Source organism: Doryrhamphus excisus, linkage group LG12 (genome assembly GCF_037039965.1).
Source record: "Doryrhamphus excisus strain RoL-2023G ecotype Guam linkage group LG12, RoL_Dexc_Guam_v1.1, whole genome shotgun sequence".
In the NCBI taxonomy this organism is placed as follows: Eukaryota; Metazoa; Chordata; class Actinopteri; order Syngnathiformes; family Syngnathidae; genus Doryrhamphus; species Doryrhamphus excisus.
This window is the reverse complement of record NC_136368.1, coordinates 4,363,900-4,377,894: the sequence shown is the minus strand read 5'-3', so window position 1 is coordinate 4,377,894 and position 13,995 is coordinate 4,363,900. Positions and strand designations below refer to the sequence as shown.

General features: G+C 36.6%; 1 protein-coding gene across 9 annotated transcripts in view; it reads left to right on the top strand.

Moving 5' to 3' along the window:
• The window catches only part of LOC131136350 (dedicator of cytokinesis protein 9), a 97,783-nt gene that overhangs the window by 67,264 nt on the left and 16,524 nt on the right, over positions 1-13,995 (top strand). For 5 of the 9 annotated variants that reach the window (XM_078795341.1, XM_078795338.1, XM_078795336.1 and 2 more), the window contains exons 21-38: positions 7-125; positions 1,331-1,417; positions 1,539-1,628; positions 2,585-2,700; positions 2,780-2,849; positions 2,931-3,056; positions 3,123-3,194; positions 4,682-4,828; positions 4,915-4,998; positions 5,076-5,187; positions 6,578-6,756; positions 6,850-6,966; positions 8,091-8,202; positions 8,286-8,419; positions 9,265-9,373; positions 9,458-9,524; positions 9,838-9,885; positions 13,179-13,315. In XM_078795341.1, coding sequence (XP_078651467.1) covers positions 7-125; positions 1,331-1,417; positions 1,539-1,628; positions 2,585-2,700; positions 2,780-2,849; positions 2,931-3,056; positions 3,123-3,194; positions 4,682-4,828; positions 4,915-4,998; positions 5,076-5,187; positions 6,578-6,756; positions 6,850-6,966; positions 8,091-8,202; positions 8,286-8,419; positions 9,265-9,373; positions 9,458-9,524; positions 9,838-9,885; positions 13,179-13,315 — 1,926 coding nt within the window. Of the gene's footprint in view, positions 1-6; positions 126-1,330; positions 1,418-1,538; positions 1,629-2,584; positions 2,701-2,779; positions 2,850-2,930; positions 3,057-3,122; positions 3,195-4,681; positions 4,829-4,914; positions 4,999-5,075; positions 5,188-5,318; positions 5,343-6,577; positions 6,757-6,849; positions 6,967-8,090; positions 8,203-8,285; positions 8,420-9,264; positions 9,374-9,457; positions 9,525-9,837; positions 9,886-13,178; positions 13,316-13,995 lie in introns of all 9 variants that reach the window. The other 4 variants (XM_078795342.1, XM_078795343.1, XM_078795337.1 and 1 more) reach the window with 3 other exon arrangements.

The following is a 13,995-nucleotide window of genomic DNA, read 5'->3' as shown; positions in this document are numbered from 1 at the left end:
TCTCAGTGGGTTACGCCTGGCTTCCTTTGCTGAAAGACGGCCGCGTCATCATGAACGAGTGTCACATCCCCGTGGCGGCCAACCTGCCTGCTGGGTATCTCAGCTGCCAGGAAGGTTCCGGCAAGGTAACCACTCACGGCTTGTATTGCATCATTAATATCAAGCCCGCTTTTGTGAAGTCATAGGAAGTATTTTGATTAGTATCAGCCCACTCAAGGATTATTGGGATCGGTATCGGCGGCATAATCCTTAATATATGTCTGCATCAAAAGTCTATCATTTAATATAATAACTTTTTCTTCTCAAATTACACTTTTTTTGCAAATTTTTCCATTTTCTGTTTTTTCCCAAACAAGTCAACATTTACATTTTCTTTTCCTTATAATGTCATAACTTTATTCCCATGATGTGTTGTCTTTATTTCTGAGTTATCATAACTTCATTTTCCAGAATTTGCAACTTCAGTTTTTGTTCTTCATAATACGATGACTTCAGAAGAATAAATATATATTTTTTGTAATATATGTATTGCAACTTTATGTTTCTAAATGACACGTTTTTCCCCTCATACAATAAATGATACCTTATTTCCTGTTTTTTTTCATAATATTTTAACTATATTCTCCTACTATCAGAACTCCCTCCCAAACTAATTTTTCAAAAGTTAATTCTTAATTTTGTTTTATTCTCATAATATTTCGACTTTAGAAAATAACATCCTTTTTCAACTAATAATAGGAAATACTAATAATATAATATAATATAATATAATATAATATAATATAATATAATATAATATAATATAATATAATATAATATAATATAATATAATATAATATAATATAATATAATATAATATAATATAATATAATATAATATAATATAATATAATATAATATAATATAATATAATATAATATAATATAATATAATATTTCAACTTTACGCTTCTAAAAATTACATGTTTTTCCTTACAACATTCTGACTTTATTTTCATAAAATTATAACATTTGATGACATTTTTTCCCTCATAATATTTTTATTTTATTTTCTCAGTATTTCACCTTATTGCTGTTTTTTTTTTTTTTTTTCATTTTTGCTGTTGTTTTCTTGTATTTTTAGAATGTGCAGTAGGCCCACAAATGACACACCATAGATCCCCGCTTTTGTGTGGGTTACGTTCCAGGACCAAATAAGACGAATGGCAAAAAACAAATTGATAATTGACAAATACATATAAAATAAATGTATACTTCAATAAAACAGCCTATTTTCGGTCCCGGAATGATGAATATATGGGGATCCACAATGTCTGTTTTTCTTACTTCCAGCACTCCAGTCCTGAAGTCAAATGGGTGGATGGCGGCAAGCCTTTATTTAAGGTGTCCACTCATCTGGTGTCCACTATTTACACGCAGGTTAGCTTTGTTTTATCTTCAAATCAGATGCCTGAATTCTCAGCTGAGTTCTCTTGTAACCACAGTGATTCCAACGAATGGTTATAACGAACGGTTATAACGAACGGTATCTGTGTTTCAGGATCAGCATTTGCACAATTTCTTTCATCACTGTCAGAGCATGGCGTCATCGCCTCAGGAATCAGGAGGTGAACTGGTCAAGTACCTGAAGGTGTGCATTCAAATGTTGTCTGATTGTTTTTCAACACAACAAAGTAAGGCTCGAGAGTCACTCATTTACAGATGCTCTGTTAAAAGTCAAGTTTCACTGATTCACGGATACTCCATGAAGATTCGAGAGTCACTAATTTACAGATGCTCCGTTAAAAGTCAAGTTTGACTGATTCACGGATACTCCATGAAGACTCGAGAGTCACTCATTCACAGATGCTCCGTTAAAAGTCAAGTTTGACTGATTCACGGATACTCCATGAAGATTCGAGAGTCACTAATTTACAGATGCTCCGTTAAAAGTCAAGTTTGACTGATTCACGGATACTCCATGAAGACTCGAGAGTCACTCATTTACAGATGCTCCGTTAAGAGTCAAGTTTCACTGATTCACGGATACTCCTTGAAGATTCGAGAGTCACTCATTCACAGATGCTCCGTTAAGAGTCAAGTTTCACTGATTCACGGATACTCCATGAAGACTCGAGAGTCACTCATTTACAGATGCTCCATTAAAAGTCAAGTTTCACTGATTCACGGATACTCCATGAAGACTCAAGAGTCACTCATTTACAGATGCTCCATTAAGAGTCAAGTTTGACTGATTCACGGATACTCCATGAAGATTCGAGAGTCACTCATTCACAGATGCTCCGTTAAAAGTCAAGTTTCACTGATTCACGGATACTCCATGAAGATTCGAGAGTCACTCTTTCATTAAAAGTCAAGTTTGACTGATTCACGGATACTCCATGAAGACTCGAGAGTCACTCATACAGGTTCTCATCTTCACCATTTGTGCTCACGCTCTTCACAGCTGACTCAAAACATACGAGACTTTAAATTGCTGGTCAGCACCAAACCCAGCCTCCAGAGCATCATCAGTATAGATAATGGATGGATGCCGGTCGTAATGATACTTCTCCAACATCCACCTATCTCCTACTCTTCCATTAGAGTCTGCACGCAATGGAGAGTCACGTGATGATCAAGTTCCTGCCCACCATCCTCAATCAGCTGTTCAGGGTGCTGACCAGCGCGAGCCAGGAAGACGTATCGGTCAACGTCACCAGGCACGTATCTTCAGCAGACAACACATTCATGAGAGACCTCTGCTGAGATCTTTCTGCCTTTTCTTGCTTGATGTTGCAGAGTCATGATCCACATCGTAGCCCAGTGCCATGAGGAGGGGTTGGAGCACTACCTGAGATCATACGTCAAGGTTGCCTTCAGTTTTAACGTTCATATTTATTTCCTGTTTATGCTGGAGGCTTCCTCTTTATCCCTATCTTTCATCTCGCAGTTTGTTTTCAAGACTGAACCCTTCACGGCTTCCACCGTCCGAACGGTGCACGAAGAACTGGCCAAAGCCATGACTGCCATCCTGAAGCCTTCCACCGACTTTCTCACGTGCAACAAGCTGCTCAAGGTGACACAGCGGCATTTTTAACCGGGGATTTGTGTGTAATTACACCTCCATCTTTCTTGCTTCCAGTACTCCTGGTATTTCTTTGAAGCCTTAGTCAAGTCCATGGCTCAGTACTTGATTGAAAGCTACAAGGTGAAGGTGAGTTTGCCACAAGGTTGACTTGCAGTTGACTCAGAGGCGTCTGCCCGTGTCTGCTGCGTGACAGCACATCCGATTGGCTGCGAGTTTGCAACATGTCAGGTCTTGTGGATCGCCGACGTTCAGTCGTACTTTTGTACCTGATATAGTTGGAATATTCAGATCACATTTAACTCATTTTCTTCACATCATTTTCTTCAAATCTATATCCAAAATGCTAAATATAAATGTTAAATCGAAAACTAAATGGTAAATATATTCATATATCAAACCTAAATATAATGTTAAAAATATAGAATATAAATATAAATGTTAAATCTAAAACTAAATGGTAAATATATTCATATTTCAAACCTAAATATAATGTTAAAATATAAATATAAATGTTAAATCTAAAACTAGATGGTAAATATATTCATATATCAAACTTAAATATGTTAAAAATATAAATTTAAATGTTAAATCTAAAACTAGATGGTAAATATATTCATATAACAAACCTAAATATAATGTTAAAAATATAAATATAAATGTTAAATCTAAAACTAGATGGTAAATATATTCATATAACAAACCTAAATATAATGTTACAAATATAGAATATAAATTTTAAATCTAAAACTAGATGGTAAATGTATTCATATAACAAACCTAAATATAATGTTAAAAATATAAATATAAATGTGAAATCTAAAACTAAATGGTAAATATATTCATATATCAAACCTAAATATGTTAAAAATATAAATATAAATGTTAAATCTAAAACTAGATGGTAAATATATTCATATAACAAACCTAAATATAATGTTAAAAATATAAATATAAATGTTAAATCTAAAACTAGATGGTAAATATATTCATATATCAAACCTAAATATAAAGTTAAAAATATAGAATATATATATAAATGTTAAATCTAAAACTAGATGGTAAATATATTCATATATCAAACCTAAATATAATGTTAAAAATATAGAATATAAATATAAATGTAAAAATCTAAAACTAAATGGTAAATATATTCATATATCAAACCTAAATATAATGTTAAAAATATAGAATATAAATATAAATGTAAAAATCTAAAACTAAATGGTAAATATATTCATATATCAAGCCTAAATATAATGTTAAATAATATAAATATAAATGTTAAATCTAAAACTAGATGGTAAATATATTCATATAACAAACCTAAATATAATGTTAAAAATATAGAATATAAATATATAAATGTTAAATCTAAAACTAAATGGTAAATATATTCATATTTCAAACCTAAATATAATGGTAAAAATATAAATATAAATGTTAAATCTAAAACTAAATGGTATGTATATTAATATATCAAACCCAAATATTATGTTTAAAATATTAAATATACATATACACCGTACATCATACCAAATTATAATGTTAAAAATATCTAAATAAAAGTATTGGGACGAGCGGCCCACATCACATCCTTTGGCTGTGTCCATCAGCTGTCCCGGAATCAGCGTTTCTCAGCATCCTTCCATCACACAGTGGAGACTGTGGTCAACATGATGATGCCTCACATCACTCAGAAGTACAAAGATAACCTGGACGCAGCCAGGAACGCCAACCACAGCCTGGCGGTCTTCATCAAGGTGGGCGTACGATTTCAACATGAATGCAACTGGTGTCTTCTTCATGAATATTGACAAGATGTCTCTGCTTGCTTGCCGTTCTGCAGCGTTGTTTCAACCTGATGGACAGAGGCTTTGTGTTCAAACAGATCAACAACTACATCAACTGTTTTGTGCCCGGAGACCCAAAGGTAGAATTAAATATTTCCACTTTATGCTTCTCTCCCATTTGATGACAATTTTAATTTCTCATAATGATTTTGCACAGACACTCTTTGAGTTCAAGTTTGAGTTCCTGCGTGTTGTGTGCAACCACGAGCATTACGTTCCTCTAAACTTGCCTATGCCTTTTGGACGGGGACGGATCCTGAGGTTTCAAGGTGAGCGGGCGATGACCAAGGTCCAAAAAGACTTCTGTAGCTAATTTTTCTTTGTTGCGATCGCTGACTTTACCTTCCTGTTTTTCCTGGTTTCTTTTGTCATGTATCTTTACCATCTCCTTATGATACAGTGGAGTCATACGATACTCCAGTAGGTAGGTGGAAGGTTTGCTGCTTGCATGTTAGGATAAACATCAACAATGCAAAAAAATAATAATAATCTCCTTATTTGTCATTTGAATGAATGCAGCCAAATAAGGGAAATAAATACTGCACCTGCATATTTTTTTCTGATCTGCACAGGCCATTACAGTATTTAAAGAGCTACACCTATAATAATATTTTTATGAAGGTACCTGGTTTCATATTTGTGTGATTTTGCCTGTTTGTCCACAATAATCACTTGAAATGAAGAATAGCAGCTCACTCCAACAATGGAAATCCTCACCAATTTAATCTCATTTAACCTCGCTTTGCTTTTATATTGTGATTGACCAGGTTTTAGCTGGAAAATAAACAGATTTACTTCATTCCTTTTGATTTGTCGGCCACCTATTATTAAAAACTTTTAAAAAATAATATGTAAATGCATACACATTTTGGAAATATGGGACATTATTTTATTTATTTATTACAATATACAATTTGAAATCCCACATCTTTGACATGTAGTGAGCGACGACTTCTCCCATTTTGTTCGATTACTTGAATGCACCATTGTGTGTGTGCTAAAGTTCTGCCGCACTACACGAATAGACTGCTATACTATTTTTCTCATTTTTCTCCCACTTCATGTTTGGTGCCAAATGCTGATACAATGTAGGAATATATAAAGGTAAGGTTTAACGATGTCACTGAGTACTAATGTGCGTATTTGTTGGTGTACAACAGCTAGCACATAGCGCATGTGTGCTAGCATGGGTTTTGATGTATATCTTTTACGCAATACATAATAAGAAATGATATGGCTTTATGTATGAGAGCTATCCTATTTAGTCACTGAGCATGGGAGGCGAATGCTCTTTTATTAATTTGTGTTCTCCTCACTGTAAAATTTGAGGCCGGACTGACTGTCGAAGCTAGCGCTAATGTAGCCAAACAGCAATTATGGTGCCTTCAAGTGTGGTCGAACAAAGTGCGGAATTTGAAACACTTTGACTCCAGGCTTATGGTGAATGGGGAAAATGGCCTATTTTGGGAGGGGAAAAAATTTGAGTTTTGAATACTGACTGTAGTTCTCCACCACTGAAAATTACAACAACTTGATTGCTTATCTATAGATGTTTTATTTTCCGGTGTCACTGTGGGAGATGATATTTAGATAAGGAACATTACAGTTCCATGTTTTGGTAGTTTGTTTTTTTTCATCCGACTACTTCTTATCCCTCAGACCTGCAGCTGGACTACTCGCTGACTGATGACTTTTGTAAAAACCACTTCCTGGTCGGGCTGCTTCTACGGGAGGTCAACGCAGCTCTACAGGAATTCAGGGATATTCGACAGATCGCCATCCAGGTGTTGAAGAACCTGATGATAAAGCACACCTTTGACGACCGCTACACCTCAAAAGTGCGTTACATCGCCTTCCTTTGAATTCACCTCGGTGTCAGATGACGTCGGAGACTTGCTGCTGAGGAGGTTTTTTTTTGTTTGCTTTCCCAGAGTCAGCAAGCGAGGTTGGCAACGCTCTACTTGCCCCTGTTTGGTTTGCTTCAGGAGAATGTCAACAGACTCAATGTGAAGGAAGTGACCCCCTTCTCCATGAACCACTGTCACAATGTAAGGAGACCCCTTGACCCCTTGACCCCTACACATTACTTCATAAACATTACACACATCCACCTACAGTTGATGCTAACTCGTTTTGACGAGAACAGGCTATTTTTTCCACAGGAAATCATCAAAATACATTCATTCATTTTCTACCGCTTTTCCTCACGAGGGTTGCGGGGGGTGCTGGAGCCTATCCCAGCTGTCTTTGGGCGAGAGGCGGGGTACACTCTGGACTGTTGGCCAGCCAATCACAGGGCACATATAGACAAACAACCATTCACACTCACATTTATACCTATGGACAATTTGGAGTTAGCCAATTAACCTAGCATGTTTTTGGAATGTGGGAGGAAACCGGAGTACCCGGAGAAAACCCACACATGCACGGGGAGAACATGCAAACACACAGACATTGGCCGAGGGTTTGGTCTCCTAGCTGTGAGGTCTGCGCACTAACCACTCGACCACCGTGCCGCCTGACAGTAGATTAATAGCCCGCAAATTCCTGGATTTTTGGTCCAAAAAATGATGCAAACATGCAAACTCTACACAGAGATGGCTGAGGGTGGAATTGAACCCTGGTCTCCTAGCTGTGAGGTCTGCGCACTAACCACTTGACCACCGTGCCGCCTGACAGTAGATTAATAGCCCGCAAATTCCTGGATTTTTGGTCCAAAAAATGATGCAAACATGCAAACTCTACACAGAGATGGCTGAGGGTGGAATTGAACCCTGGTGTCCTAGCTGTGAGGTCTGCGCCCTAACCACTCGACCACCGTGCCGCCCTATCAAAATACATATTTTATATAATTATATATAGACTTTAAATAAATATTTTTTTTATTTGAAATAAATAAATAAAATATAACAGTAATAAATAAATGTATGAAATAGTACCTATATAAATATTTCCAAGTGGCAGGCACTATCTGAAAAGTCAAGTTGATAAAAGAGCGTTGGGGGGCGCTAGCTGATGAGCTAAACGCCCATAGCTGTCCATTGCATGCCTGAAGACATGAGAGAAAGGGGTGTGCGATCCGTAACACCTCCAATGAGTACATTGCTGTATATCAAAAAAAAAAAATTCCCAGAAAGATTCATGTTGCTTTGTGGCTGCTAAAACCTTGCAGAATGGAAGAGAAGATTCCCTCCTCACCAATGCTTTGATGACCCCACCCAGATCCAGCACTTTTTTGGACACAAGCTTGCACAAAGATGTTTTTGGAGTCATCTCTGGCACTGGTGAGAGAACAGAAGGTTGATGGTGGAAACTGGGGAAACTTAATATGCTTATTTTTATTCTAATAACAATGTCTTTCTTACAGCCTCCCCTCACACCTCCTCTACACCCATCATTAATTCTGTGCGCCATGCAGACTCCCGGGGGTCTCTCATCAGCACCGATTCTGGCAACAGTCTTTCTGAGCGCAACACAGAAAAGGGCAATTCCTTAGATAAGGTACTGTAAGGGCTCATTTGGCTTTGTTTTCTAGAATATTTAGAATTGTTTTTTATGTAGACACTGAATTTATGTAATAAAATCAAATTTGTTTGAATTTTAAATTTGGGGAACTGAATTTTTTTGTGGATGAAATAAATTAAAACAGACCGTTTTGACGGGAAATCACAAATCCATGGAAATACAGCTGGAATAGGTGCAGATTCTGGAAGCTCTAGAAAGCTCTCTGTGCGGGTTATTGTGTGTAGCTGCTCTTTAGGAGTCGAAAAATGAGCAGAAAATAGAATGCTTAGAAATTCAGTTTGTTAAAACACAGAGTTTTCTTATTAAGTTGATAACAATTCCGTTTGAACATATTCCATGCTTATAGATGTTTCAAAACCCACAGTATCACGTGACTCCATGATGTACAGCTGATTGGCTGGCTTTGAGACACAATGAACTACTTTAAAAAAAACACACACATTAAAAAAAATATTTTATTAAATATTATTGTATTTTATTATGTAAAATATTTTTATTTTATTAGTATTATATATTTTTAAGGATTTTTTTTAATATGATTTTGCTTACACATTTTTATTATATGAAATTTTCAGCATAATAAAAAAAAAACTTGACGGAATTAAAATGCCACAACAATTCTGTCACATAAATTCAGTGTCTTAAAAAAAAAAGCAAAGGAACCTTTATGAAGTACAGATTCATATCATTGCTGGTATTGTCAATAAAACTATCCATGCACTGATGTTCTCCACACTGCGTCTCTGATGCATTCACTGACCACACCAACAAATAATTTTTCCAAAAGTCGGTCGCATCTGTGATTTTTGTCTCCGTACCAGGCTGCCTCGTCACTCAGCAGCTCCTTGCTTCGATGCGATAAACTGGAGCAGGCGGAGATCAAGAGCTTCCTCATGTGCTTCTTGCATGTGCTGAAAAGCATGTCTGAGGGTACGATGTCATTGCTTCTTCACCTGCAACACTAAAACTAGACTAAACACAGCAAAACTGAATGACAACCATGTCCATCTGCAGATGCTCTGTTCACCTACTGGAACAAGGCTTCTTCTGCCGAACTCATGGACTTCTTCACGCTTGTTGAGTAAGATGCAGAACCTCATTGTGACTTGAGGTCTCATGTTTAGAGGTGCCATACACTGGTTTTCTTACCGACATCAGCACTTCATTACTGATATCAGCAGCTGTAATGAATTAACATGTGATACTTCCTATTCCTGTCTATGTATCTATCTAGAGCAGGGGTCTCAAACTCAATTTACTTGGGGGCCACTGGAGCTAGGGTCTGGGCGGGACTGGGTTTTATTAAAATTGCATTAAAATTTGCGCAAGATGCAAGATATGAAAACTGCTAAACTTGTGATGTTTGGACTGATTTTCTTTTTTTTCCTTGTTAGAGTGTGCCTCCATCAGTTCAGATACATGGGAAAGAGATACATCGCAAGGTAATGTTTAGGCATTGACACAGACACACATTTTTTATGTTGCAGTTTACAAAACTATTTTTTTTTCACAAATTTGATTGATTCCGGAGCCTTTATTTACCTTTAACTTAAACCCACACTGCCTTCAAGTAAGATCCACCAACAGTTTCCTCTTCTTTATGCGATTGATCATTAACATGCAGTGGGAGTGTCACCATGGCAACCAAATATTTACCAATGCTTTTTAAATCCTGCATCAAGGTTCGATAGTTTTTATGACAGGGGTGTCCAAACGTTTTTCCAGCAAGGGCCAACCTAATTTTGCCCAAATTACAACTTTTATTTAGTTTAGTTTAATAATAATAATTAATAATATTATGATGTACGACATATTTTCTGGGAATATTTCAACTTTATTTTGCTAAAATGATATTATCTTGTCTCATAATATTACTAAGGTATTCTTGTAAAATTTCAACTTTTTCATGTTAGAAATGTTAGAAAGTACATTTTTTTTCTGAATATTTTGACTTTATTAATGTAAAATTGCAGCAATTTTTTTGTATTTCTTTTTTTCTTGCAAAGTTTCTCCCCATGGTTGGGACTTTGTTCCCATAATATTTTTACTCGTAGCTGTAATGTGTTTTGTTTGTCCCTCATAATATTTTTACTTTAAAGAAAATAAATATAGATTTTTTCTTAACTATTAAATTGTATTATGTTTCCTCATACTGTGTTATTGTTGTAAAATTACAATTAAAAGATTTTTGTTTGTTTTTTGGGGGGGGGTTCTTGTTAAATAATATTTTTTGAATAAAAAACATCAAAAATGGCCCTAGAGTCATACTTTGGACACCCCTGTCTTATGCCGATATCGTACAGGTTGGATTGGATTGTGTAGCCATTTATGAAATTCTCGCCAGATATTGAAGACTTTGTTGCACTGTGTATTTATTATGTCAGAAAGTCCATCACATGTACAGGTGGTCCTCAAGCTCAATTCCTTGACTGTGATATGTCTAGGAACGCATGAAGGATATAGGAAGTACTTTGATTAAAAGGTGAACAAGAAGAAGGGGAAATAAATAAAAAGAGAGCAACTCGTATCCCAGGCTGATCTAGAAGTGCGCTCTTTGTAGCAGCGCACCGAATCCATGACCCATGCGCATTTGCTCACATTCAATCATCATTCATCAAGGTGGCCAAAGCCGAGCGGCTAATGTTGGGACACACACGGGAGACATAACAAAGTGCTGTAACTCGGTCACCAGGAAATAACCATAACCGAGGACCACCTGTATCATGACTGTAAAGCAACAATGACTGTTGTTTAGTATCTTAACGACTCAGGGTCTTTGTGTGTTTGCGTTTATCTGTCCCTAACCCCTCCCACCACCGCTGTTTCTCTACTCACCTAAACAAACGCTGGCAAGTTTAACGCTGTGAATTAAAAGCTGCCTCCTGCCCTCTCCTGCTTGGGTAAGCCATGGGTGTGGAATCCACTTCTCGCTTGCACGAGTCCTCGTCTCCTTGTGTGGAAGTTGCAGTGGCTGCTTCTGTCATCACAATAAGCATGTCTCACTTCTGCCTCAGCTCCTGCATGCCGAAGCTGCCGCCGCCGCCGCCGCCGCCGCCACCGCTGTGTGTGTGCTGTACATCCACCATCAATGTTAATCTCATGGAAGTTTTTTAGCCATTCCGTCTGAAAACTCAAGTGTACATTTATGTGGGCTTGATCTGTTTTCAGCTGCTTTACGGTTTTTGACGTTACAGTATTTTGATGCAGTTTTTTCAGCATTACATGGGTGTAATCTTAACGCTTTTTAGACTCTTACATTTGTTGGAAAAGCGGATAACTGGTCTTCCTCCACGGACCGCGCCATACGCAACATTTTGACAACTATAGGATGAAAAATGTTTGTTTTCACGGCCACAGCATGTTTCAATGGGATATCGTGTGTAATAGATAAACCCACAATGGGAACATTGTAGACAGAGAATATTCATCATTTATTTCCAAAATGAAAACCTGAAATTAAACAAGCATGATAATATTGTGGAATTTAAAAATTATATTGAAAATTGTGGTTATAACTAGCTAGCTATTTACCTATGTACGTATGTACATAGATAGCTATCTAGCTAGCTAGGTAGCTATGTATGTATCTGTCTAGCTTTCTATCTAGCTATTTAGCTATTTGTCTATCTACCCATGTAGCTAGCTAGCTAGCTATCCACCTATCTATCTAGCTATTTAGCTATCTGTATATATATCTATGTAGCTTTCTAGCTAGCTAGCTAGCTAGCTATCTACCTATCTATCTAGCTATTTAGTTGTCTGTCTATATATCCATCTCGCTTTCTAGCTAGCTAGCTATTTATTTATCTATCTAGCTATTTCGCTATCTCGCTAGCTTTCTAGCTAGCTAGCTATTCACAGCTATTCATGTTATGAATATTTAAGTCGTTTTTTTTTAACCAAATGAATTATTGTCATAAATAAAAAAAGGTGGCACAATTCGTTCAAATGGGCATTTAAAGGGTTAAAATTATTTTTGAAATGGCATATTTGTATAACCAAAAATCTAGTATCTAATGTAACACAAAAAATAATTACATATTCCATTCATCCCCAGCCCTCTCACATTTATTGTATGTGAATAGTACAAAATAAAAACAGTGACCCTTTTTAATCAAATGGGCATTTAAAGGGTTAAATGGTAAACAATAATTACATATTTGGTCATTTTCATTATGACCAAAGTAGACAAAAAAATTATGAATCTATGTTTTTAAAGCAGTTTTCTGGGAGATGACTTTTTGTCTCATAAAAATAGTATTGAAATAAATGTTCTTACTAATTGTATGAATATTTAAACCTCATCTTGAGAAACAACAACCCCTAATACCTTGAGTGGGTAGTAAGGTAAAGGGACCCGTGATGGTGAAGCAGATGTTTCTCAGACGTATTTGAACGTTACTTGTGCTGTGCCAGCTACCATCGATTGCCAAAAAATCGAATTTTCCACCGTATGACATCATCTGTAGACGTAAGCAGACAGAATACGGGACAGGGTCTTGTTGTTGGGTGTTGCATTGAGTGACATCATGAAAATCCCAGTACTGTCATGATGTTCCTGACCACAAATGATTGTAAAAAGATCTGCCACACTTTTATATTTGTCCGCTGACTTTAGAACCACTTTGGTTTCTTTCAACTTCCGAGTGATGTTCCAAAGTGGAAGCAAGTGTGCCACAGTCATCCTAACCTGCTCGTCAGCCACTCATCCATCTCTGTCCTGTTTCCTCATCAGGAACCAGGACGGGGCAGGACACGTAGCGCATGAGCGGAAGTCTCAGACTCTGCCCGTGTCCCGTAACAGGGCGGGAATGATGCATGCCCGCTTGCAGCAGCTCAGCAGCCTGGATAACTCATACACTTTTAACCACAGTAAGTCCATACTTATATGTATATTTCCGTATCATCCCAGCATCTTCATCACCAGTAAAAAACCTGCCTGCTCATGCTTTCACCATCATCATCATCTCCTTCAAAACTCATCATGAAGATTGACTATTTGCTTCTCAGTTGAAAAAGCCGTGTGTCAAAGTCAGACTCTTACTGAAGTTTCTTTGTGCTTTCAGTGTAAAAAAGCTTTCCAGTATTCTTGGAATATCTGTAGAGCATGGTAAGAACGTAGCAGGATGGCAGGCTGTTAGCAAGCTTCTCTGCCTTGGGTTAAAATCACAGCCATTAACTTTAACATGACCTCGCTATTGACGCACGCACGGGTGTCCACACTTCTTCCGGCAAATAATAAAAACTGAAAGGAAGAAGTAATATGGATATTTTTTAAATGCATCTCAGCATATTGATATAAACGATAAAGACTGTTATTATGATGAGCTTTGCTCTTTTTCCCCTATTTTTGCATTTTTTTAAATTTTCAAAATGTTCTACTTTATTCAGGTAATAGAACGTAATAGGAACCCAACCAAATCTTTCAAAAACTAGTTTTTTTCTCAAATTACAACTCAATATTTTTCATATTTCTCTTGGTGCTCCTAAAATGACATTATTTCCCCTCATATTTTGACTTTATTCTTATTTTTTTTGTTTGTCTGTTGTTT